The 24,703-nt window shown below is 39.1% G+C and overlaps 1 protein-coding gene across 5 annotated transcripts in view; it reads right to left on the bottom strand.

Moving 5' to 3' along the window:
- Nucleotides 1-5,371: 5,371 nt before the first annotated feature.
- LOC112652725 (UDP-glucuronosyltransferase 3A1-like) overlaps nucleotides 5,372-24,703 on the bottom strand; it is a 119,545-nt gene continuing 100,213 nt past the window's right edge. For 2 of the 5 annotated variants that reach the window (XM_049109358.1, XM_025436390.3), the window contains 5 exons: nucleotides 17,953-18,061; nucleotides 15,039-15,570; nucleotides 8,761-8,992; nucleotides 7,083-7,302; nucleotides 5,372-5,862 (listed from right to left, as the gene is read on the bottom strand). In XM_049109358.1, coding sequence (XP_048965315.1) covers nucleotides 5,586-5,862; nucleotides 7,083-7,302; nucleotides 8,761-8,992; nucleotides 15,039-15,570; nucleotides 17,953-18,061 — 1,370 coding nt within the window. In that variant the 3' untranslated portion in view covers nucleotides 5,372-5,585. The remainder of the gene's footprint in view (nucleotides 5,863-7,082; nucleotides 7,303-8,760; nucleotides 8,993-15,038; nucleotides 15,571-17,952; nucleotides 18,062-24,703) is intronic. The other 3 variants (XM_049109355.1, XM_049109357.1, XM_049109363.1) reach the window with 3 other exon arrangements.

Raw genomic sequence — 24,703 nt, 5'->3', positions numbered from 1 at the left:
GAAGCAGAGTCACAGCCTGATTGGCTCAGTTCACTATCAATCCCTAACCTGGCCCAGCCTTTTCTCAAGTTTACACTTTTGTTGCCTAGGACCTGTGGTAGCTGTGAAAGCCCAAGCGGCTTGCCTGAGAGGGAAGGCAGCAGGAAATGTAGCTGGCAATTGTTTGGTTTCCAGGACGGCATCAAAACTTGCCTCATAAGTTGTATGAAATAACGTTCAGCAAATTGTCTTACTCTACAAGACATAGCCTTCCTGCCCTTCTGTCATCTCCACAGGACATCCTGCTAGGGTGTCTCATTATCTGTCAGGTGAGACTTAAAACCTCAACACACAGGAGATGCTAGGTGTAATTCTAGGTGATTCAAAGCCCTCTCTCCTTCTCTGCATGCTCACACGGACAGGATGTCATTCCCTACTGTTTCCACCCTTGGTGTCATCTTTTCTCCTTTCTTCTCCTCTTCTCACTTCCCTTTTTACACTTGTTCCTTAGCAATGAGTTTGCCAGATTAGAAGCAGTCTAATGCCCTGTTTAGAAAACAGTACCTAACTCATGCTCTCCTTCATTCTTGTACCCATGACATCCACCCTACCTCATTTCCACCCCTTCTCTCACTTCCATCATGGAGTAGTCCAAAGAAATTAGGACTCTAATGATGAAGACCGGAGTTCCATGTTCTATTCTGCATCGTACATTATATGTATTCTCAGGCAAGTGTGGCCATTGATTTCTACAATCTCTACAGAAGACATCATATTTGTCTTGTCCAATTCTCACTCTCGCCCTGGAGATCAAGAAGGTAATATTTTCTGTGGATTTTAATGAAGACTTGCCTTGCTTGAAGGAATTTCCAGCAGAGTGTGATTTGAGGAACAAGAAGGGGCCACTTGCTAAATAAGTTGTCTCTCTTTTAGGATAAATGCTGCTTTTAGAAGGCCTTTCTCTATGGCGTATGACACCTACCAAGCATTAAAAGCTATTGACACTGACAGGGTATTTGATGTGCAATCCACCTTCACCCCAGGATAGGACTATCTTCCCCCATACACCATTAGCTTTTCATCCAAAAACATCCCTCCTTACTGCAGCTGACCTCAAGGTACTAAGCTGTATCATTTCATTTTCACTAAATGTAATTACTAAGCTAAACTAACCACTGAGATAAGATGCACTGTCAGTGACAGATTAATCTACCTTGCAATTAATCAGTAAGACTGTGGGAAGCCCCGTGAGAGGACCAGGATACTCTGGATCATCTTTGCCTCTTCCAAAGTGCCCAGCATAGTGCCTTGCACAAACACGAAATTGGGCAATGTTGGCTGAATCAAATTGTTGAACTGGGTAAATACACTTATATTAAGGACATTCAAAATATGAAACCGGGCAGCCAGGGTGGCTCAGGGGTTTAGCGCCACCTTCAGCCCAGGGCATGATCCTGGAGACCCAGGATCAAGTCCCACGTGGGGCTCCCTGCAGGGAGCTTGCTTCTCCCTCTGCCTGTGTCTCTCATGAATAAAAAAATAAAAATCTTTAACAAAAAAAAAAAAAAAAACATGAAACTTCTAGCTAGTTCCCTGAACTAAGTAGAAGTTTAAGACAACTAGTATTCCATTTACCTCCTTTTTCAAAGATAATTGGTTGACATTTAAACAAATAACCATCTCACAGTAGCCTGCAATTAGGACATGATGAACCAACAGAAGACTGACATAGGGGAGGAATCACATCCATAGAGCACTGTCTGTAGGAACCAATATGTGAATGTGGTCAGTGCTAATGTAGAAACAGATAAGTGGAAGACTCACTACAAAATGAAAGGAAACATAGATGCAGATTAACTTCATTTCAGCATCTTAAAATATACCTCTAAGTACATGTATTTTATATGTAGATACTGTGTCATGTTTCATGCCCATTAAAGATAAACAAATAGTTTGCCTGTGTTTATCATTTATCAAATGTGTTAAGGTTATAATTATGGAAAGACTCCAGGTCCTACTCACAAAATAAACTTGAATTAAATCTAATATATGAACCTGATCCCTTCATCTGCTTACATTCATTAGTCCTTTCATTCTTCAAGAAATAACCCCCCCCCCAATTCTTATACACACATATCTCTTCTCTCTTCAAAACCACACTAGCTCTACTACTTTAAAATTACTGAAATGTAGGGATCCCTGGGTGGCGCAGCGGTTTGGCGCCTGCCTTTGGCCTAGGGCGCGATCCTGGAGACCCAGGATTGAATCCCACATCGGGCTCCCGGTGCATGGAGCCTGCTTCTCCCTCTGCCTGTGTCTCTGCCTCTCTCTCTCTCTCTCTCTCTATCATAAATAAAAAAATAAAAATTAAAAAAAAATTACTGAAATGTATTTGCATTGTCAATTATACTCAAATGCAAAAATAATTCATGAACACTACATTTTAAGGGACTCCACAGAAAGGCACTGAAGAACACATCTCACACATAGAGATTTTTAAATCAATTTTAAAGTATAATTTATATTCAATAAACTGCATCCATTATATGGATAGAACACAAATGTTACTCCATTCACTTATTAATGGGCATGTAATTTTTTCTTAGTCTGGAGTTATTATAAATAAAGTTATTATGAACATTGTGGACAGATTTCCACATGGACAGAGGCTTTCATTAACTTGAGTAAATACCAGAAGTGGAATGGCTGGATCATGTGGTCAGTATGTGCTGAACTGAGAAATTGTGAAGTGATTTTCCTGTGTGGCTGCACTATTTCACACCCCCTCTCAGTAATGGAATGGATGTGAGCCCCAGTAGCTCCATCTTCTTGCTAACTACTCATATGATCAGTCTTTTTAATTGTAGCTGTTCCAGTAGATGTGCTGTGACACTGTGGTTTTATTTTGTATTTCTCTAGTGACTAATGTGTCTAGTAATTTTTCATGTGATTATTGGTCATTTGCATATCTTCTGTTGAGAAGTGTCTACTCAAAATTTTTTGTCCATTTTTGTACTGGTTGTAAGATTTGCTTAGATATCCTAGATACAAGTTCTTTGAGAAATGTGCTGCAATATTTTCTCCCAGTTGATAGCTTATATATTTGTGTTAAGAGTAAAAAAGTTTTTCATTTTGACAAAGTTCAGTTAATCAAATGTTTTTCTTTTATGATTTGAGCTTGTGTGATCTGAATGATAAATCTGTTCTACCAAAGGACTACAGTGATTTTCCTTTAGAACATTCAGGGTTTGCTTTTAGGTCAATGATTCACTTTGAGTTAATTTTTGTGTATGATATGCAGTGACAGTTAATGTCGTTTGGTGTATGTCATTAAGTAAAAATGAAAGACCATTCTGATATCAATTGTTCCAGTATAATTTGCTGAAGAGATTTCTCTTTTCTCACTGATTTGTCTTTGCACCTTTGTCTAAATCAACTGACATGTCCATGTGGGTCTATTTCAGAGTTGCAAGATACATTTGGAGTGGTAGCCAGAAACCAATCACAGAGAGATTGTATTCTATGCAATGAGAACTGACGAAAGATCTGAACCAGGGAATGATGAGATCAGACGTTCATATCATCAAGGCCATGCTGACAGTCAGCTCAGTGGATAAGGTTTTGATGTAAGGAGATTAGAGGCATCATCCTGGCTCACTGGCTCCCTTTGATCAGATTTCCTGGGTGGGAGTGGAGCTTAGGAAGCAGCAGGCACAGAGTTGGCCTTACTGAGTTATAAGTGTTCAGGGAGGATGACATGGTGGTAGTGGGAACATCAGCTGGAAGCCTCATCCCTTGGTCCTTTTGTTGGTTACGAGGGGAAAACATCTTATCTATTTATTCTAATGACAACACAGAGAAAGCTTCAGGTCTGGTTTTCAAGGAACTATTGCCAGAAACCAGTTTCAGAGATTTCATAAGAATTGCAGAACTAAGACCTTGAATTACACACACACACACACACACACACACACACACTTCCTCATGTGACGTGCTTGTGGCTGTAGGGTGACATGGTGCAGCATGAGAACACACAGAACTCGCTACACACTGGCACCAGGGACATTCTACCCAGAATGTTATGTTATCCTATAATATTCCCAAGGGTGGGGTTCTTTCCCTTGTTACATGGAATATTTGTAGTAGCTGCTTCATCCTCCATTTGAGTTATTTCAACATGTAGTCACAACATCAGAATTAAGCAATCAAAAACTAAGGTGTCTGGGACCATCCGGTATATCTACTGTTTTCTTCACTATGTTTCCATATACAAGATACTATACGTCTGAAATGCTTAAGTATACAGTGAATTCCATGTGAAAACAAAAGAAAATATGAAGGCACAATTGAAGGAAAGTAAAATATATTATATAAGGAACCTACCAGAGAGGGAGCCTGGTATCTAATAAAGGAGATAGGAAAGTCCAAAAAAGAGGGGGAAGCTACAGACAATAACATGGAGCCTCCACACCAGCCCTTTTCAGAGAATCAAACACTAAACATATTAAAATCCTGGTGGTTAAAGCACATGTTTTGGGGTGTATTTTGCTAGGAACTGAATGTAATTCCTATAGAGGTATAGAGGGATATTCTGTGCCACATTTGCGGGGGCAGGAGGGTAGTGGTGGTGGCACAGATGGATGTTTCCTAAGTTAATCAAGTCCTGGGAACTGCCATACTCACTGGATCTGAGGATCCAGAGCCTCATGGAGAAGTCCAGGATCTTCAAGTAAGGTCTCCATGATTACATTTTAAGAGAGGGAATCTTGAAAAGGGGCCTATGAGAAGTGAAAACCACAACATTAGCTGTGGCCTAAAGGCAGCCTTCAGGCCTGAGCAACCAGGGAGGAGTACTTCACAGGAGGGACCTGGGACAGAGAAGACAGGTGGAGTCCTGGGGGAGCCACTCCTGCCTAGCTGCAGGACAGAGACCAGGCTTCCTGATCCTGGAGGTGAGGTGAAAAGGACCGACAAGAGGAAAACCCAACATGGAAGTACTGGCTAGTATCTGATCTCATAAAATGTGAGGCTGGACTGGGCAGAGAGACTAAGTGTCAGACACCAAGGATGAAGTAAGAAGGGTGCTGTGTCTAGGGACAGGGAGTGGGGAGGAAGGTGGGGATGTTTGCTGAAGGTTTGGGTCTGAGTGAGGATGTCACTGATGAGGGGTAAGTCAGGAAGCCAAGATCAAATTCATAGACACAGAAAGTAGAACAGGAGTTGCCAGGCGTGGGGCTGGTGGTGGGGGCAAGGATATGGGGAATTACTATTTCATCGGTGTGCAGTTTGAGTTTGGGAAGATAAAATTTCTTCTGGAGTGGGTGGTGGTAATGTTTCTATGATAATGTCAATGTGCTCAATGCCACTAACTGTACAATTAATAACTAAAATATGAAGTTTTATACAATATGTATTTTACCACAATTTGAAAAAATAATCCCCAAGATTGCTTCATAAGAATTTCCAAACAGGGCAGGAAATTATGAGGAGATATTTCTACGCCAACCTCAAGTACCAATACAGGGAAGACACCAGGGGTGTCCTGTGCTGGGGAAAGCCATCTGCAACCAGTGGCTCCCCAAACACCTGTCAAGGCTGAACCTCCATCAGGCCTTCTTCTGCTTCCTGGTCCCACACACCCACCTGGCCACCATGCCCAGCAGCTTCCCACAGAGCCACAGGGTGCCCAGGGTGACCACCAGCAGGAACAAGATGACATCCAGCAGGTACTGCTCATGCCATGGCTGCTGCAAGGCATAGGGCTTGAGGTGTGCTGCACCCCCTGTCTGGAGGATGTGGTCGATCCAGCCCACCAGCCTCTGGGCAGGGGTCAGGGGGTGAGAGCGCCTGATGATGCTGGCAGCCACGGCTGCTGACTTGTACCTGTTGGCAGCGACAGCGTTGGGGTGTTACTCATGTGACCTCAGAAGTCTTAGAGACCTTGTATCAACACACACACACCACACACACATTTCATCCATATGCATAAAAGACTGAGTTTGAAGGAAAAGTGGTTGGCCTGATCTTGTCACAGTCGAAGTTCTAACCGGTCTCACCACGCAAAGATCCAAGCCTAGTGCTAAAATGCTAAACTATAGAAAGATGACTAAGCTGTAAGGACAAGTCTCTACCCAAGGACACTTATGCTACAATAAAGGATAAGTATACAGGGATATATGCGATGTGACATACATCCGATTCAGGGTAAATGTCCTCGAGACCCTGATAAGGTATTCAGTCCATCGTGGTTACCACATTCTTGACCTATATTAGAATTTACTTAAGAGAACATGGACCCTTTAACTGACCCACTTAACAGGAATTCATCCCAGCTTACTTTGTGGCAGGCCCTGTGCTAGGCCCTGGGAGCACAGGGGAAACAAGAGACACACCTGGCCATCCAGGGGAGCTTACTCTCTACTAGCTAGTAGAAGGGACACACAATAAATTCAAACAGAATGAAATGGGGTGGTTACTGATCCTGAGAAGTGTGAAGAAGAGAAAATGAGTTATGATTGAAGGGGCTGGGTAAACAGTGCATCTAGGACTGTCACACAAAGACCTCCTGCCTCTCTGAGGAGAGGACATTGGAGATGAGTCCATGTCATGAGGAGCCAGCCCTGTGAAGGGAAGGGAAGGGAAGGGAAGGGAAGGGAAGGGAAGGGAAGGGAAGGGAAGGGAAGGGAAGGGAAGGGAAGGATGTCTTAGGTAGCATCACTGATAAAGGGCCTCAGACGGAGACAGTGTGGCATGTTGGAGGACAGGATGGTGACCTCCCTAGTGTAATTCTACTATCAGCAGCCCCAAAATATAAGACCTCTCACAGACCCTGTGTAGAGTCAGAGTCCTCAAAACCCTTAAGGTAGAAACTGTTCTTGAACCTAACATCTAACCTAAATTGCCCAGTCTTGCCCTCAGGGGAAACAGGCCAGCCATTAGCATCACACACATATTATTCCATGGAAGTTTGGAAGCTTCAACTTTTATAGCAAAAAATAAATAAATAAATAAATAAATAAATAAAGCCACACCGTGCTCTTGTATTTGATGTCTTCTTTCAGCCTAAGTAACCACAAACCCAAGTGGCCACAAGAGCTCCATACCTCTTGTCTTCTATGACTTGCTTCATCTTCAGAGCCAATGTCTCTGCCTTGACCTGCTTTAACTGGATAGAGACACCAAACTTTTTGGCTTCTACTCGGATCAGGTTTTCGGCCTGTTCTCCAAAGACAGGAATCCCTATCATGGGCACACCATGTTGGATGGCCTCCATTATGCTATTCATCCCACCATGGGTGACAAAAAGACGGATGTGTGGGTGAGCTGTTGCAAATTGGGAACAGAACAGAAAAGTGCAGGGTGAAAATTTTCAGAATATCTTTGAAAGTATCAAGGGCAGAAAAAAATACAAAGGAATTTAAAGGATGTTGGAGAAAATGGAGTTACTGAGTTAGTTTAGGGCACACTCGAGGATGCATATTCCCCAAGATACAAAATTCTGGCCTTGTCTCTGTACAGAGATTCCTCTCTATCAATCCATCGAAGACTTAGAATCCAGAGACAGTTGCTGAGCATGCTGATGCCAGCATTCTCCTCCATCCATCCATCCCTCCATCCATCTTTATCTTTCTATTCTGTCTCTACCTTTGTTTCTCTTTCTGTCTCTGTCTCTCACTCTCCAGGTCTCTCACTCAATAGGTCTCATGCTTTCTCTTTCATTGTTCCTTCACTTCCCTCTTCTCTGGAGGCTAACACTTCAACTGACATCACATCTCATGTGGTACTCATCAAACTTACACTATACCTGCCTTCTCGTCAATTTCATAAAAACCCTCTAAAGTAGGCAATGATGCTCTACGCCTCTCAATATTTCCAATTCTTGTGTGCTCACCCCACTCTTATTTAGACAAAACTAAAACAAGTGTTGATAATGAAGAGTTCACCTTAAACTGCCTCTCAACAGTGATGTGCATCAGAATCTATTTGTATTTCTCTGAAAATCACAATTCTCTTCCCTACCCCATGCCCTGTGAATATATGTGCAGAGTCCTCTATCTTAAGTTTCCAATATATTTGTGAGCTACAATACTGAGGACTAATCTTTGATGTAGGCAGAGGTTGTGGCACTAGGGGGCTCCAGAAGTGGCACAGAACAATGACAGCAATGGGGTACAAGGAGCTTTCTGCTACTAGAGAATTCAATAGACAAAATAACTGGATAAGGTTAAGAGGTTAGTCAGCTGACACTCGGATATCTTGGCACAGATCAACATCAATAGGTCTCATGCCTTCACTGAAGGGTTGACACCATCAACATCAATTCTTTGAAAGCTTGAGTACATCTTTTGTAGGGTATGAGAATGTACTAAAATGTGTGGGTGTGTGGGTGTCTATAATGGTACATGGCCTAACAAATATTCAAGTGGCCAGGAACAACAGTGGCAACAAGACCCCCAGTACGTGTTCTAAGAGTCCACAAATAGTCTTGGATCATGTCTGGGCAACCTTTGTCTGTGCCAAATATGGTAAAACATCCTAATGACAATATTGTTTCTGGCTGTAGGTATCAGGACTACAATAGAAAGGAAGAAGAAAACATGCCAGTTTTACTCATTTGGGGAGTATAGTCTCATTTCCTAAGAACTCCAGCTAGCTACTCCATTCCTGTCCTCTCAAGATTATCTTTTGCTACCAGATGCCCCTTCCCATGTTGGCAGAGTTGCCCAGTGGAGCCCCAAAGATACATAAATGGAAACATAGAAGTAGATTGGATCTCCTTACCCAAGAGGTCATTCTGGGGAAGCCAGTCCACAATCTTCACATTTGCTGCCAATTTGACATCTTTGGGCCAGTGAGAAGGATTGTACTTCCATATCACCCCTTGAGACAGATGAGCAAAGGCACCATTCATCTCCCTGAGGACTTCCCGGGACTGATAGAGATTCACCATAGAGCCCAGGGCCACAAGGACAAAACCAGAGTCTCTAAACTTGGCAATGAAATTCTCAAATTCCTGGAGAGAGGTAAGAAAGGAAACAAGGTGAACAAAGTTGTTCATGAAAGCCCAGACAGCCTTGGAATCAAAGTCAGCTATTTACAAAATATACCCTCCTCTCCAGTGAGCCTAAGCTCACTGTCTTGAACTGGCTCTCATAGCCCCTGAGACAGGCTCACTGCTCTCTGCACTGTGTTCATATCCATTGTGTCTGGCAGCCTTGAGGCCATTTTTCTGAAACCTCAGGACACATCCTACCATACAAAAACACTCAGTAATCTCAAATGAACGTGAAGAGAGCTTTAGTGATCTAGTCACTACCACAATAGCCCACGTTGCCCATAAAGGACTCAAAGCATACTGTGGCACCAACATCTAGATCCAGGACTTGCATGTATAACAATGTTTTATAAAGAGGAAAGTCCACGTGTTGGGAATTTTTCTTCATTGAAAACATGGCCCCAGTACCAAGGTCATCCTCATCCTCATTCTAGGTGTGGGGGCATATATATTGTCATTTAGGAGTGTCCCGATGCCATTCCTAAATGCTAGGATGCTAGTGCCTGGGAGAGTGCCAGTTGCTGTCCTGGCCCAGTACAGGGCAGTAGGGTTTCTAGAAATTTAAGTAGATGATGGGAAAGGGTCTCTATCAGGTGTCTGCCTCATATAAGCTTATTAGCCATCTGTCTGCCTTCTTTGTTGAAAGGTCTGGGAAGGTTTTTGCCTCATTTTTAAATTATTGGTTTTCTTATTGTTAAATTTTAAGAGTTCTTTGCATACTATGTATATTTGTGTGTATAAAGTGTATGCATATTTTAAATAATAGTCTTGAACAAATAGGTCTGTTCCAAATACTTGCTCTTGTTCAGTGGCTCCTCTTTTTATTCTCTTGACAGTGTCTTCCCAGAACAGAATTTTTTTTTTAGATTTTTATTTATTGATTTGAGTGAGAGAGAGAGTGTGTACAAGCCGGGGGTGGGAAGTGGGGAGAAGCAGAGGGAGAAACAGGCCTCGGCTACCAGAGAGCCCAAACCAGGGCTCCCTCCCAGGACCCTGGGATCATGACCTGATCCGAAGGCAAACACTTGATTGACTGAGCCACACAGATGCCCCACAACAGAATTTTAATTTCAACTTAGCACACTTATCAATCCCTTCTTTCACAGAACATAACGTAGGTTTTACATTTAAAAGGTCTTCACTAGACTCTAGTTCATCTAGATTTTCTCTAATATCATATTCTAAAAGTTTTATACTCTTGCATTTTATATTTAGGTCTATGGCCCATTTTTAGCTAATTTGCTTGAAGGGTGTAGGGTCTGAGTCTAATTTATTTTGTATGTGTGCAGATACCCATTTTTCCAGCACCACATTTTCGAAGTCTATGTTTCCTCTCTACTATTATCTTTACTCCTATGTGAAAGATCAGTTTACTAAATTTGTGTGGGTCTATTTTGGGGTTTTCTAGTGTGTTACATTTGCAATCCATCTAATCTTTTGCCAATATCATAACGTCCTGATTACTGTAGCTTTATAGTATGTTTTGAAATTGAAAATGTCAATCCTCCAACTTTATTCTTCATCTTCAATATTGTGTTGGCTCTTCAAGATTTTTGCCTCTTTATGCAAATTTTAGGATCAGTTCATTAATATCTACAATATAATTTGCTGAAATTTTGACTGTGTTTGCAATGAATGCATAGATCAATTTGGAGAGAACTAAAATCTTGACAATATTGAGTCCTCCGATCCATGGACATGAATTTTCTCTTATTTAGTTCTTTTGTTTCTTTCATTAGAGTTTTATAGTTTTTATCATATAAATCTTTATACGTTTTGTGGATTTATTCCCAAGATCACATTTTTGGTGGTGGCTAATGTAAATTGTATAGTGTGTTTAATTTCACATTCCTCCATGCATTGCTACTATATAAGAAAACTATTGATTTTATACATTAAACTTGTATCCTGGACATTGCTATGATTGCTTTCTATTTCAGGAATTTTTATTTTTTTTATTCTTTGGCTTTTTCAGATTTTCAAAATGGACCATCATATCATCTGCAAACAAATTAGTTTTATTGCTTCCTTCTTTTTTTTTTTTATTTTTTTTTTATTTTTTATTGGTGTTCAATTTACTAACATACAGAATAACTCCCAGTGCCCGTCACCCATTCACTCCCACCCCCCGCCCTCCTCCCTTCTAACACCCCTAGTTCGTTTCCCAGAGTTAGCAGTCTTTACGTTCTGTCTCCCTTTCTGATATTTCCCACACATTTCTTCCCCCTTCCCTTATATTCCCTTTCACTATTATTATTGCTTCCTTCTTAATCTATATACCTTTTTTCCTTTTTAGTCACATTTCCTTTCCTTGAATATTATCTTTCCTTTATTTCCTTTTTTTTTCACTTGCCAACATATCATTTATTTACTTAGAACATCCAGAATGAGTCTAAAAGGTGGCAGTGAGGGGACATACTTGCCTTGTATTGATAACTTGTCCTCTCATTTTCTATACAACAACTTTTGATATAGAGAAGTTTTTAATCCTGAGGAAGTCCAATTTATCTATTTTTTCCTTTGTTACTCATCTCAGTGTCATATCTACAAATTCATTGCCAAATAAGTCCATGCAGACTTATCCCTTTCTTTTCTTCTAAATATTTTATGGTTTTTACCTTTTTAATTATACCATTGATCTATTTTGACTTAATTTTGGTATGTGGCATGAAAAATACATTCTTATTCATGTGAATATCCAGTGGGATCAGCAGCATTTGCTGAAGAGACTATTCTTTCCTTTGTTGAATCGTTTTGGCAAAATCCTTGCAAAAATGAATTGGTCAGAGATGTGAGTCATCCAACTGTGTTCTTTTTCATATTACTTTGATTATTCAGGGTCTCTTACATTTCCATATGAATGAAAATTGGCTTTTTCATGTCTATAAAAAGAAAAGGCCATTGAACTGTAGATAAGGATTAGATCAAATCTGTAGATCACTTTGAATAGTATTGCTCTTTTAACAAGATCAAGTATCACCATCCATGGTATGGAGGTGTCTTCCTATTTATTTTGGTCTTCCTGGATTTCTTTCAGCAAATTTGTAGTGTCCAATGTACATGTCTTTCAATTCCTCAGTTTAATTGGATGCTATTGAAATAGTTTTCTTTATCTTATTTTCAGATTGTCCATAGCTGCTGTATGGAAACACAAATCATATTTTCACATTGATATTTTCCCCTGAAACTTTGTTGGGTTAATTTATTAGAACTAGGGACGCCCAGGTGGCTCAGTGGTTGAGCATCTGCCTTCGGCCCAGGGCATGATCCTGGAGACCAGGGATCGAGTCCCACATCAGGCTCCTGCATGGAGCCTGCTTCTCCCTCTGCCTGTGTCTCTGTCCCTCTGTGTGTGTGTGTCTCTCATGAATAAATAAATAAAATCTTTATTTTTTTTATTTTTTTTTTTAAATTTTTTTTTTTTATTTATTTATGATAGGCACACAGTGAGAGAGAGAGAGGCAGAGACACAGGCAGAGGGAGAAGCAGGCTCCATGCACCGGGAGCCCGATGTGGGATTCGATCCCGGGTCTCCAGGATCGCGCCCTGGGCCAAAGGCAGGCGCCAAACCGCTGCGCCACCCAGGGATCCCCCCAATAAATAAAATCTTTAAAAAAAATTTATTAGAACTAGTAGTTTCTTTTTGGTATATGAATTCTTTGGGAATTTCTGTATAGAGAATTATGTCATATGAAAATCAAACTATTTCTACATTGTCCATCCCAATTTGGATGCCTTTTCTTTCTTGTTCTTGCCTTCAAAATATATCAAGGGCATAGTTGAAGAGCAGTGATATAAGTGGGCATCTTAGATTACTGATTTTAGGCAACATAATTTCAGTCTATCATAAAGACTACAATGTTAGCTGTGAGTGTTCTATATACTCTTTATCATGTCCAAGAAGTATCTTTATACTCCTAGTTTTGTGTTTTTATCATGAAAAGGGGTGAGTTTTGTCAAATAACCTTTCTGCATATGTTGACATGATGTATTTCTTTTTCCCCTTCATTCTAATAATATGTTGTATTACATTCATTTTGTTATATTAAACCATTTATAAGATATCCTAATATCCTGTAAAAGTTATGAGATAAGCCTATTTTGTGTGATATTAATTATTATATAGCCACCCCTAGATGATTCTTTAGAACTTTCAGATTTAATGCTCTAAAAATGAGCATTAATACAGTTTTGTCAATTCTTCAAAAACATTAGTTTTTTTTCCTCTTCTGCATTGTTTGATTGTCCCCAGCTCAAAGCCTTTAATCTATTGTTTAATCTGGCTCTATTTGACTCCATCCAGCACTACACCATAAGACCCATCCAAGAGGACCACTTAAAATCACTTTGCTGTCTTTTGAAAATTATAAGATTAATGTAAATCTATTATTTAAAATTGAGAAGAGCAGAGCATGATATAACTAGAAGAAGCTCCATGCTCTCATTCCCTAACAGAAACATTAAAAAAGAAAGAAAGAAAGAAAGAAAGAAAGAAAGAAAGAAAGAAAGAAAGAAAGAAAGAACTAAAGACAGACTGAACTGCAGGCAAATGTGTAACCAGTCCACCGAAGCCAGAAAATAGTTATGGAAACACTCTCTCACCAGCATCCCTACCCCCAGCATGTGTATATCCACAAGAACAAGTATAAAATTCGACCCTCACCTTAACACCATACAAAAAACTCAACTCAAAATGGATAAAAGATTTAAACATGAAAGCTCTTGAAGGAAAATACATGGAGAAAATTTCATGATATTGGTCTTGGCAATGATTGCAATGATATAGCACAATGCACAAGAAACTAAAATGTCAAATTCAAAGTGAACACCAAAATAAATAATACCTACAAGAACAAAACCAGTTGGGACTCATGAAGCTAGAAAGCTTCTGCACTGCAAAAAGAAATAATCAACAGAGCAACAGACAACCTACAGAATGGAAAATATTTGCAAACTATTCCTGATAAGAGATTAATTTCCAAGATGCATAGGAAAGATGACAACTCAATAGAAAAAAAAAATCTTATACCCACATTAAAAAATAGGCTAAGGACTGGAATAGACATTTATCCAAACACAACATGCAAATGGCAAGCAGATATATGAAAAAATGCTCAACAATACTAGTCATCAGGGAAATGTAAATCAATTATACAATGAAATGTCATTTCATATCTATTAGTATGGTTATTATTAAAAAATATAAGACATGTGTTGAGAATATGGAGAAAGACCAAGCCTTACAACTGTTGTTGGGAATGAAAATGGTGAAGCCACTATGGAAAAAGTATGGAAATTCCCACTGAAATTAAAAATAGAACACCATATCATGGAGCAATCTGATTTCTCTTTCTGTACCCAAAAGATGGAAATTAGGATCCCAAAGAGATGCCTGCATTCCCATATTTATTGAAGCACTATTCACAATACCCAAGATATGTTAACAACCAAAATATCCATTCAAAAGATGAATGGCTAAAGAAATTGTATATATATATATATATAATGGAATACATTAAAAAGAAAGAAATATTGTAATATGCAAAAACATGGATGAACATTTAGGACATTCCGCTGACATAAGCCAGAATGGCAAATACTGCATGAATTAACTTATATGAAGCATCTAAAATAGTCAAATTCATGGAATCTAAAGTGGAAACTGGTTTTCAAGGTTTGTGCCAGGGGTTGGGTGGTGGGGGGCACAGTGATGAGGAAAAAGCGTGGCTACTAGTCCATGAAGGAAGAGTTGTAGGTAAATGAGATGTATAAGATCTAGAGATCTGAAGAACAACATGGTACCTAAGTCAATAATTGCACTATTAAAAATTTGATAAAGGGGTAAGTCTAATATTAAGTGGTTTTACCACATAAAATTTAAAATAGAATATAAAATTAAAAATATATTACTCCCAGTTCCCTTTGGCAGAGGAGTCACCAATTCTGCACTGAAGAGCTCTGCATGGTGTCCATATCATCAGCCGAGAGCTACAGTTTTACTTACTTGTGGCACTGGTTTAACAGGTCTGACCATTAAGCCTCCAACATACACAGTGTTGGGAAGCAAGGGCCGAGCAAATTCAAGGGCAAAGTCAGAGTTAACAAACCACAGCTCTGCTTTCTTTAGAAGATGAGACAAAACTGGCCTAGAGCCTTCTGGAAAATGTTCCTTAATGGTGTTGTCAAACGTAGATTGGATTTGCCATTTCTTCATGGAAAAATCAAAGAGCATCAGAAAATTCTTCACTCTGCCCCAGAAATCCATGGGGTTGGTTAGCCAGGAACGGAATACTGGAATATAAGACACAGGTATTGGTAGCCCAAAGTCCACATTGCCGAACTGGGTGGGAAGAATTGACACAAATGGCTTCCCAAGCTTCTCAGCAATCAGGAAAAAACAGAAGTCAAATGCTTCAACAAATACCAGATCAAAGTTCTCATTTTTAAAGAAATCCATGATATCTCCTCTCCTTAGCAAATCACTGCATCGAATCCCCAGTTGTCCCATTAACTTTACAAAGTTGTCAAATGTTTCTCTGTTTAAAACAAAAGTAATGACAAGTATTCATTGGAGGTGTTAATTTCACAATATGAGGAATATTTGGGGCTCAAAAAAAAATCTCATGTAAGTAAGACCACCTCTAACATCAACCCACCAACTTTACCAATGTCCAATGAATACTCTGCTCTGGTCACTCTACTCTGGTTGTTTCTGCTTCCTAAAATATTCTCACTTCCTCCCCTCCCCTTTCTCTGGCCAATCCATATGCACCCACTAGCAAAGCTAATTTAGGTGTTTCTACATTGAATACATTCTCTGACACTAGCAGATCTCAGAGTTCCATGTCTAGTTGATACAGTCTGTGATGCTCTGTTTAACTTTCATTTGCATACTGACCTTTTATGAGTGACCGTCCTGATTCCTAACCAAACTGTGGAAGTACCTTCATGGCATCAATATTCATGCTGTAGCCCTTTTATTTGAAATTGAGTATATCCTGAATTGGACAGATTGTCTCACACAAGGAACTTTCTGATGATAATATTAGAATCCAACTTCTAAGCTGAACAATGAGAGTTACATCTCCCTACCTGAAAAGATCAACATTTAAAACAAACAAAATAAAAGCCTATTTAGGGCTGATTACTATTTCATGCCAGCTGATTTCACAAAAGTTCATGTTAAAATTTTAACAATATCTATTAAGACTCTTGTCTAGGACACTATCCCAGGAACCATAATCCTTCAGTGTTTCCCTATTAGCGCCCACAAGAAAAATGATCCTTTTTATACAGCATATGAGAAATAGATGAGAATATTCATGACCTGAAGTTACAGGTACAAGTGCTTTGAAGACCCATGGGCCTCCTACTTGAATTAAGGAGGAGAGAATCTAGGCCCAGCAAACCTGGGACCTGCACAACATACCACTATGTCAGCCCACTTAAGGAAGGTCCACAGGTGAGAGCTCATTAGCAATATACAGATGTCTACATGAACTATAGAACCAACTACAAGTGACAACAGATGATTGGCTGAAATTATCCTCTATCATATTTTAAAAGATTTTCATGAAGAATGATTGCTAAGTATTATTGACAAATTCAGGATATTAATTTAAATACAAAGTCCTCTAAAGTTAGAGCATGAATCATACAGAAATTAAGGTAATAAATTGAAAAAATATAGGAAAGCACTGTGTTCAATATATTGCACCAGATTAAACATGTGTGTCAAACCAGTCTTGGCACATGGGTGGCTTAGTTGGTTAAGCACCCAACTCCAAATCTCAGCTAAGGTCTTGATCAGGATTGTAAGTTCAAGCCCCTTGTTGGGCTTCATGCCCAACTTAAAAACAAACAAACAAACAAAAACAGTTTGACATAATAAAGCTGAGGGAGAAGAGGTGAGATATATAATTCAAAAATATATGAGTAACAACATAAGATAAAATAGACAAAGTTTCAAATGAGTACTGTAGATCACATCTCTTACAGATGAGAGAATTTGGTCTTCTAGTTTGACTAAGGAACAGGGCTTTATTGAAAAAAAGCTAGATTTTAGGGGCCCCTAGTAGCAAATGGAATTTATTTTTTTAGGATTTTATTTATTTATTTGAGAGAGAGAGAGAGAGAAAACACATGGGGGAAGGGACAGAGGGACAAACAGACTCCCTCCTGAGCTTGGAGCTCAACACGGGGGCTTGCAGGTAGGTATGATCCCAGAATTCTGAGATCAAGACCAAATTCAGATCAAGCCATAGTCAGACACTTAACAACTGAGCCCAAAAGGCACCTTGCAGATAGAATTTCTAAGGAAAGAAGGAGGATGGGCATTAGGCCAGTGTATTAACCAAGCAAGAGATGAATTTGTGTCTTTATGCTCAACGTCAAAGATGAAGAACTTCCTATGTATCTCAGATAATGACAAAATCCCTCAGATTACTCTCTGATTGTATATCATCAAACTATTTGAGTTTTTAAAATTAGTTTAAAATATAGTGGTTCAAGGTATTAAAAAATCAATATTCCTAAGCATCTTTCTATTCTTGAATTTATGTGAGGAAACGGGAGGAAAAATCAGTGTGATGTGGTGGTTCTCATTGTTTACCAACTATGAGGAATTAAGTTGCCTGTCCCACCTTCTGTGTTATGGAGAATATATATGCAAACACTGTCAGTGAATGTTGCCGGGAAGATCCAGAGGAACAGTCCTCCTCACTATACAGAAATACATTCATGCTTTCAGTGGGAGAGCAGCAATAAACACAGATTGAATGATTGGTAGTGCAAAAGTCATCTACTCATTTTTCCATCCATCCATTCCTCTTAGACTCACACCAAGTATCCGTGCATCCAACCATTCATTTATATCACTAAAATGGCAATGCATTCACTCACAGAATAAAAGAAATTACCTGCCATGCAGAGCTTCTGTCACAAAGAAATCAAAACATTTCTTAAATTCCTTTCTATGATCTTCAGGTGGAAGCCAACTTAGAACTTCGTATGAAATTTCATTCTTTTCTAAAAACAAAACAATAAAAAAATAAAACACCAATAGAGAAATGTGTAATTATACTACACAACCTGAATTAACATTGGCATGATGATATCACAGTTTGCTTATTCCAAGGATTGGATATACACTCGATATTTGCTTTTTGAACTTTGGTTTGGTTTTTCTGCTTTCTCATTTCTTCAGTCATGCAACCTGCTAAACTTTATTGAGAACCATATAAAGATATAGTCACTTTTATTCATTTTAATGTAGTAGATTATTCTATTTAAAGTTTCTACTATGCACCATTCTATAGGTGAGAAAGAAGTACCAGATAATTTGTCAAGAGTGCACATTTAGTGAATGGTATACTTTGTATTTCAATGTAGATCTTATTTTACCCTAGATCTCCAGTCATTTCTCATTTAGAAAAAGAAATAATTTTCACTAAAATTAAAAGTGATACATGCACAGGTTTCTCAATTAGCCAAAAAAAAAAAAAAAAAAAAACAAGGCCTAAATTAAAAATAGCAGTCCTCTGCAACCCTACTTCACATCCTGGCCTCTCCCCCATGTGTAATAAAAAGTCTGATACCATTTTTGAAGTTGAACTGATGACAGCTTTCAAGCTACGTCTCCCCCTTAACCTTCTGTGACATATCTTGGCAAACAGAGAAGAAAGCCTCAACATGCCATCTCTTGTGGGAGCAAGAGTTTCAAGCCAAGCAAGCCAGACCCAGGTAGGGGAATCCTTACCTATCCCACTTACAAGCTTCTATAATTGGCATTTGGGGACAAAAAGTATGGGTTTAGCCTTTCAGTGGCCCTGGGTCATGTGTCTCACACAAATCCCTCTTCTATATCGGCTTGGATTGTGCTTCTGGATCTCAGCATGAGCTGTGATTGACATTAGGCTAGGTAGAGTCTGTAACCAATGGTTGTGTGTCTCTAGGACTGCCCCCATTATAGACAGTGCTCTGGGCAAGACTGATTCCAGTTTACAAGCCCACAGAATGTTTGAAGAATGGTAGTCAGCATGTCACAGGATGAGATTCACACTCATAACAGTAGGAGGTGCACTAGAACCCCAGAAAATTCCTCTGCTACTGCTGCTGATTACAACTCTGAAGCTAAAAGAAAACCTTGACTAACGTTGTAGTAGGGTAAAACACTGATGACATGCCCATGGAGTTAATTCAAGGAGTTCATTCAAACTCAGGTTAATTTCACATCTCTCAAAATTACCACCAGTGTGGCCTCAAGACTCGATATGATTTGGGACATTCCGAAGAAGAAACTTACAAATATGTGTAGATTAGAATGGACAACCTCTCCCAAAACACATCTAAGGGCAGCCAAAATAAAGAGGAAAGAGAGGGGCACGGCAGGGTGAGAGAGTCAGGAAAGAAGTTAAAACAGAGTTCTTAGTTTTGATTCACATGGAATATAACGTTACTTTTTAAAAAACTTTATAACAGAAGAATGGCCCATTGGCTTTTGTGACTCTAGACCAGAGCTTCTAAATACTTTTAACATCAGATGCGATGAACCACTAATTGTCTTCATCAATGCTGGGGCAAGAATAACAGATATATGAGTGGAGTCCACCAAATTTATCCTGAAAATTTCAGTAGTCTTAGGAGTCAAAAATATTAGTTGGAGGGCAGATATTTATGTTCTATCTTAACTACTGGTATTAAATATCCAATAGTCATTACAGCAATATATTTACATTACCTCCTAGTGGCTATGGTTGCTCTTGATAGGTAACAAGTAAAAAAATTAACATAAAATCAAAGTTTCAGCATTTACAAGCTGATGAGCTTGTCAAAATAGGACCCTTTGATCTGACCCACATATTAAAACTGTTAATGCAACTTACAGATAGTGTCTTTAAGGATTAAATCCCACTTTAAAGGATCTATTAAGCAAAGGAGTGATTAGCTCCCCTGGTTTTCCACTTAATGGCCTAGTTTAGACTATCTTAAACCAGCAAAGAAGTAATAATACCTTGCAGTGGATGACTACAACATTATGGACATGACCTGTCATACTAAGCACCCCCATTTCTAATGTTATGCAAATTTCTGACTATATCTCATTACTAATAGTTAATTTGCAAGGGTGGATTTAGTAATATATTCTGTTTAATTCCTATTTCAACAAGCTCTCAGCTGCAGTGTCTCTTCACCTTCATCTTGGAAGGATACAGATCACTTGTAACTGGCTTCCCATGGACTACCTCAATAGCCCTGCACACAAGCCTTGCCAGCAAGATCTTAACCACCTCAACTTTATCCAGAGAAGCACACGTATGACACTGCATTGAGGACAACCTCTTTTTGCAGGGACTCATTGAGCACACTCATTCAGGACACAAACATTCACATAGGAACTCACAAGAGGGATGTGCTGTTCCCCTACACAAAGCACAAGTATGGCACGTCAGCTGAATTGCTGGGAACAATTACTTGTCAGTTGAAGATCTTTCCATCCCTGATGACCATCAAGAAACAACTATACCAGTTCCACTTCCAGCATGAGTGTATAAGAAGCTTTCCTAGCCATCATGCATTCAAATAGAAACTAGTGAAAATTTTCTTTTATATATAAACACACATATTTAACTATATATATTTTTTCTGAAAATGCGTTAAGAAAATAAATACAAAAATAAAGAACACAAAATAAAATATGATACAACTATCCATATTGTATACAAGAGACTCACTGTAGATCCAAAGAACAGACAGACAGGAAGGGAAATGATGGAAAACGATATTCGAATCAAGTATTAAGCAAAAGAAAGCAGATGAGCAAATATCAATCACAAAAGTCTTCAAATCAAATAAGATTTCAAGATACAAAGAAGGAAAGTATATATTAATAAAGGTTCAATACAGCAAGAAGATATAACTATTATAAAGATATATGCACCCAATGAGAAACCATCAAAGTAACTAAAGCAATAGAAGAAGAATACAGGAAGAAACAGTCAGTTCTATAATAATCATTGGACATTTCAACATCCACTTTGAATAATGGATAGAAAAGCCAGAAAGAAAGAAGATCAGTAAGGAAGTAGAAGACTTACACACATTGATCCACTAGATAGAACACTAGATATAACAGACTTCTTCTGAACACTCTACTCAACAACGACACACACATTCCTCTCAAGGGTACATGGGACATTTTCCAGCAGAGACCATACGCTCAGCCACAAATAAGTCTCAATACATTTTAAAACATACTTACCACAGGGTATCTGACCCCACCAGGAGGAAGATAGAAATTCACAACAGAAGGAAAACCAGAAAATTCACAAATTATGGAAATTAAACAATACCCTTTTAAATAACTCATGTATCAAAAACAGATCACAAGGCAAATCATAAAACACTTAGAGACAAATAAAAATGAGTACACAACATACCAAACTTTTATGGGATGTACCCAAAACAGGACTTAGAAGGAAATGTACAGCTTTAATGCCTATATTAAAAAAGAAAATTATCAAATCAGTAACTTATTCTGCAACCTTAAGACGCTGGGGAAGAAAGTGTACTAGACCTAAGATGGAAGGTAGAATTAACAAAGATTAGGGAGGAAATTAATAAAATTGGAAATAGAAAGCCAATAGAAATCAATGAAAACAGAGACAGTTCTTTGAAATAATCAAGAAACTTTACAAACAATAAAGAGACGAACTACTAGGAACAGAAATGAAAGAAGGAACACTACTGATGACCACACAGAAATGAAAAGGACTGTAGGAGAATTCTATGATCTCTAGAGAGCAATAAACTAGAACAGATGATATGGACAGAAACTAGCAAAGTTAACTTAAAAAGAAAAACACATTCTAAAGAGATCTATAAAGAGGAAAATTTGTTCCATTTTGGTAAAGAAATAAGAATCTCTCACCATACAGATATCCAAAATATAAATGAAGGTTACACATGTCTCCACGCACTAAAGGCAAGTACACAGTCTCAAGCAAGACTGCCCTTATCTTCTACAGATTTTCGGACATTATTGATCATAATCAAGGAACTAATTCACTTCTCTAAATGCACAATGCTGGTCTTCTGAACAAGACATTCAGAGAAACATTCAACTCCCTCACCAGCCTCAGGCAGCAGGTCTCATAAATGCCATAATGACTTACTTATACAAGTTCAAACTGAAGGGACACCTGGGTGGCTCAGCAGTTGGGCACCTGCCTTTGGCCTAGGTCTTGATCCTGGAGTCCCAGGATCGAGTTCCACATTGGGCTCCCGGGGAGCCTGCTTCTCCCTCTGCCTGTGTCTCTGCCTCTCTCTTTCAGTTTGTGTGTCTCATGAATAAATAAAATAAAGATCTTTAATTTAAAAAAAAATTCAAACTGAAATATGTGAAAGATAGAATGGTCTGGTCATCAGTCAAACATGAAAGGAAGCAGCCATTCCAGCCCCACCAATGAGCACCATAAAAGCCCACACATACTCTCCTTTTCCTGCTCTCTCAATGCATTTTTGGACCAGTTTGGAAGTTGCCTTACTTTCCGCCATGAAGCCTGATTATGTCATTAATAAACTGTTGTGTTTTCTTAAAGATTTTATTTTGAGGTAATCTCTACACCCAAAGTGGGGCTGAAACCCACAATACCAAGATGGAGAGTTGTGTGCTATACTGAACGAGCCAGCCAGGTGCCCCTAAAATAAAGCATTTTAAAACCTTTGGTGTGCATGTAAGGATCCAAGTCTCAACATCCGAACCTAACTTTGGGGTTAGGAGAGAAAGCCTGTATCTCTGAGTGGCTAAAACAATTTAGGGAGAAACAATATTAATTTCTAGCCAAACCCTTCCAGAAAATTGAAAGAGGAACACTACCTAAGTATTCCATTAGGAAAGTATTGCACTGATAAACATTGCCAGAAAAAAAAAAAAAAAAAAAAACAAAGAAAAGAAAATCCCAAGAAAATCACATAATGATGACTTACATGGACACAGGTGTAAAATTTTAAACCAGTTCACATTCCCACCAACAGTGCAGGAGGGTTCCCTTTTCTCTGCATCCCCTCCAACATTTGTGGTTTCCTGCCTTGTTAATTTTCCCCATTTTCACTGGTGTGAGGTGGTATCTCACTGTGGTTTTGATTTGTATTTCCCTGATGGCAAGTGATGCAGAGCATTTTCTTTTTTTTTTAATAATAAAATTTATTTTTTATTGGTGTTCAATTTGCCAACATACAGAATAACACCTAGTGCTCATCCCGTCAAGTGCTCCCCTCAGTGCCCGTCACCCATTCACCCCGCCCTCCTCCCCTTCCACCACCCCTAGTTCGTTTCTCAGAGTTAGGAGTCTTTATGTTCTGTCTCCCTTTCTGATATTTCCCACACATTTCTTCTCCCTTCCCTTTCACTATTATTTATATTCCCCAAATGAATGAGAACATATAATGTTTGTCCTTCTCCGACTGACTTACTTCACTCAGCATAATACCCTCCAGTTCCATCCACATTGAAGCAAATGGTGGGTATTTGTCATTTCTAATGGCTGAGGAATATTCCATTGTATACATAAACCACATCTTTATCCATTCATCTTTCAATGGACACCGAGGCTCCTTCCACAGTTTGGCTATTGTGGACATTGCTGCTAGAAACATCGGGGTGCAGGTGTCCTGGCGTTTTATTGCATCTGTATCTTTGGGGTAAATCCCCAACAGTGCCAATGTTACCCAGGGCAATTTACACGTTTAATGCAATCCCTATCAAAACACCATGGACTTTCTTCAGAGAGTAGAACAAATTATTTTAAGATTTGTGTGGAATCAGAAAAGACCCCGAATAGCCAGGGGAATTTTAGAAAAGAAAACCATATCTGAGGGCATCACAATGCCAGATTTCAGGTTGTACTACAAAGCTGTGGTCATCAAGACAGTGTGGTACGGGCACAAAAACAGACACATAGATCAGTGGAACAGAATAGAGAACCCAGAAGTGGACCCTGAACTTTATGGTCAACTAATATTCGATAAAGGAGGAAAGACTATGAAAGAGCATTTTCTCATGTGCGTGTTGGCCATGTCTATGTCTTCCTCTGTGAGATTTCTGTTCATGTCTTTTGCCCATTTCATGATTGGATTGTTTGTTTCTTTGGTGTTGAGTTTAATAAATTCTTTATAGATCTTGGAGACTAGCCCTTTATCTGATATGTCATTTGCAAATATCTTCTCCCATTTTGTAGGTTGTCTTTGAGTTTTGTTGACTGTATCCTTTGCTGTGCAAAAGCTTCTTATCTTGATGAAGTCCCAATAGTTCATTTTTGCTTTTGTTTCTTTGGTGCAGCCACTCTGGAAAACTGTGTGGAGGTTCCTCAAAGAGTTAAAAATAGACCTGCCCTACGACTCAGCAATTGCACTCCTGGGGATTTACCCCAAAGATACAGATGCAATGAAACGCCGGGACACCTGCACCCCGATGTTTATAGCAGCAATGTCCACAATAGCCAAACTGTGGAAGGAGCCTCGGTGTCCATAGATAGATGAATGGATAAAGAAGAGGTGGTTTATGTATACAATGGAATGTTCCTCAGCCATTAGAAATCACAAGTACCCACCATTTGCTTCAATGTGGATGGAACTGGAGGGTATTATGCTGAGTGAAATAAGTCAATCAGA

Source organism: Canis lupus, chromosome 4 (assembly GCF_003254725.2).
Source record: "Canis lupus dingo isolate Sandy chromosome 4, ASM325472v2, whole genome shotgun sequence".
Lineage (NCBI taxonomy): Eukaryota > Metazoa > Chordata > Mammalia > Carnivora > Canidae > Canis > Canis lupus.
Note: the sequence above shows the minus strand (reverse complement) of the source record. Positions and strands in the feature narration are given on the sequence as shown.